At 36.6% G+C, this 1479-nt stretch overlaps 1 protein-coding gene across 1 annotated transcript in view; it reads right to left on the reverse strand.

The window, feature by feature from the left end:
• Positions 1–297: 297 nt before the first annotated feature.
• Positions 298–1479, reverse strand: part of ptp4a1 (protein tyrosine phosphatase 4A1) — a 16448-nt gene continuing 15266 nt past the window's right edge. The window contains exons 5-6 of the mRNA XM_014023079.1: positions 781–855; positions 298–579 (exon numbers count right to left, since the gene is read on the reverse strand). Coding sequence (XP_013878533.1) covers positions 480–579; positions 781–855 — 175 coding nt within the window. The 3' untranslated portion in view covers positions 298–479. The remainder of the gene's footprint in view (positions 580–780; positions 856–1479) is intronic.

Below are 1479 nucleotides of genomic sequence, written 5' to 3' on the forward strand. Positions count from 1 at the left end.
TTTAATTTGTAAGTTAAATATTTAGTTTATAAACTATAACATTTATCAATGTATGAATCATATGGTGAAAAACTGACTTGGAAAAATAAATCTGTTCTTTTTTTCTTATAAAAGGCTAAATAAAACAAAAATGTTTGTGGTAATTTTTGACTGTGTAACTTTACAAACGGCACACCATAGACTTGCAGAAAACAGTTGCACTAATTTTTTTTACAATATGACGTAGTGCTGCCTTTCACCTGTTGTTTTCTCTTTTGTTGGGCAACATGGTTCAGACAATACTTTTTCCTTCAGACATTTGATTGTGAGCCTCAAGAGGGAAGTTTATTTGCCACGTATAGTTTTCTAAAGTAAAATATTCAACAATTAAAAAAAAGGTGAAATAAAAGCGAAAAGCTAGTTAACGTGAGTTGGGCTCTTTAGTACTGAGGATGGATGAGGGGTTAGGGAGTCAGGTTGGCGTGGCGCAGGGCTTGGCTCTATTGGATGCAGCAGTTATTGCGATGACGCAGGCGCATCTTTGGACGATATTTCTCAAGGTAGAACAGCTGCTTGCTGTTGAACGCTCCTCTACGCTTCCTGGAAGAAACAGCAGTGGATTAATATAGGTTCATGTGAAAGTCCACGAGAACAAAAATAAAACAATTTAAAAAAAGCAGACTGGAAATGGATGATGGCTGCTGATCATGTTTCATGGATTCATCACTACAGACAGTCATTTTATAGATATTTGACAGACATCTCAAACAGCCAAGTCACAACACTTTAACATGAACGTACTGTCGAATGAACTGGACCGCATCTTCATATTTCATCCCACATTCAATCAAAGCCAGTGCCACCAGAACAGGAGCTCTGCAGGAAACAAAACACACACTGTAATTTAACAAATGTCAGTTACTGGGTTCAGAGGAAGATTTGGGTCTGCTGACTTCACATGATGTTTGAACGAAGCTTTAAGTACTTCAAAGTGATACTTGAGTAAAAGTACAAGTATCTTATCATAAAAATACTTTGGTAAAAGTTAGTCTTCTCTAAAGATATTACTTGAGTAAAAGTCTTAAAGTATCTGATATTTTTTGTACTTAAGTATCAAAAGTAAATTTCTGACACAAAATCTACTTAAGTATTAAAAGTAAAAGTACTGAGTAAAAGTGAGCAGTTAGATTTTACAAAATGACATTTATTGGGAGGTGACTTCTCCAAAAACTATATTTTCTAACAGCGTGCAGCTGTGATGGGTTGTTACGGAGCCCGCGAAGGGACATGGGTTTTTTTTCTTTGCGTTACCTCGCAATAACTTTGCGTTACCTCGCAATAACTTTGCGTTACCTCGCAATACTTTTGCGTTACCTCGCAATACTTTTGCGTTACCTCGCAATACTTTTTGCGTTACCTCGCAATACTTTTTGCGTTACCTCGCAATACTTTTTGCGTTACCTCGCAATACTTTTTGCGTTACCTCGCAATACTTTTTGC

The sequence above is a fragment of the Austrofundulus limnaeus genome, unplaced genomic scaffold (assembly GCF_001266775.1).
Source record: "Austrofundulus limnaeus strain Quisiro unplaced genomic scaffold, Austrofundulus_limnaeus-1.0 Scaffold356, whole genome shotgun sequence".
NCBI lineage: Eukaryota > Metazoa > Chordata > Actinopteri > Cyprinodontiformes > Rivulidae > Austrofundulus > Austrofundulus limnaeus.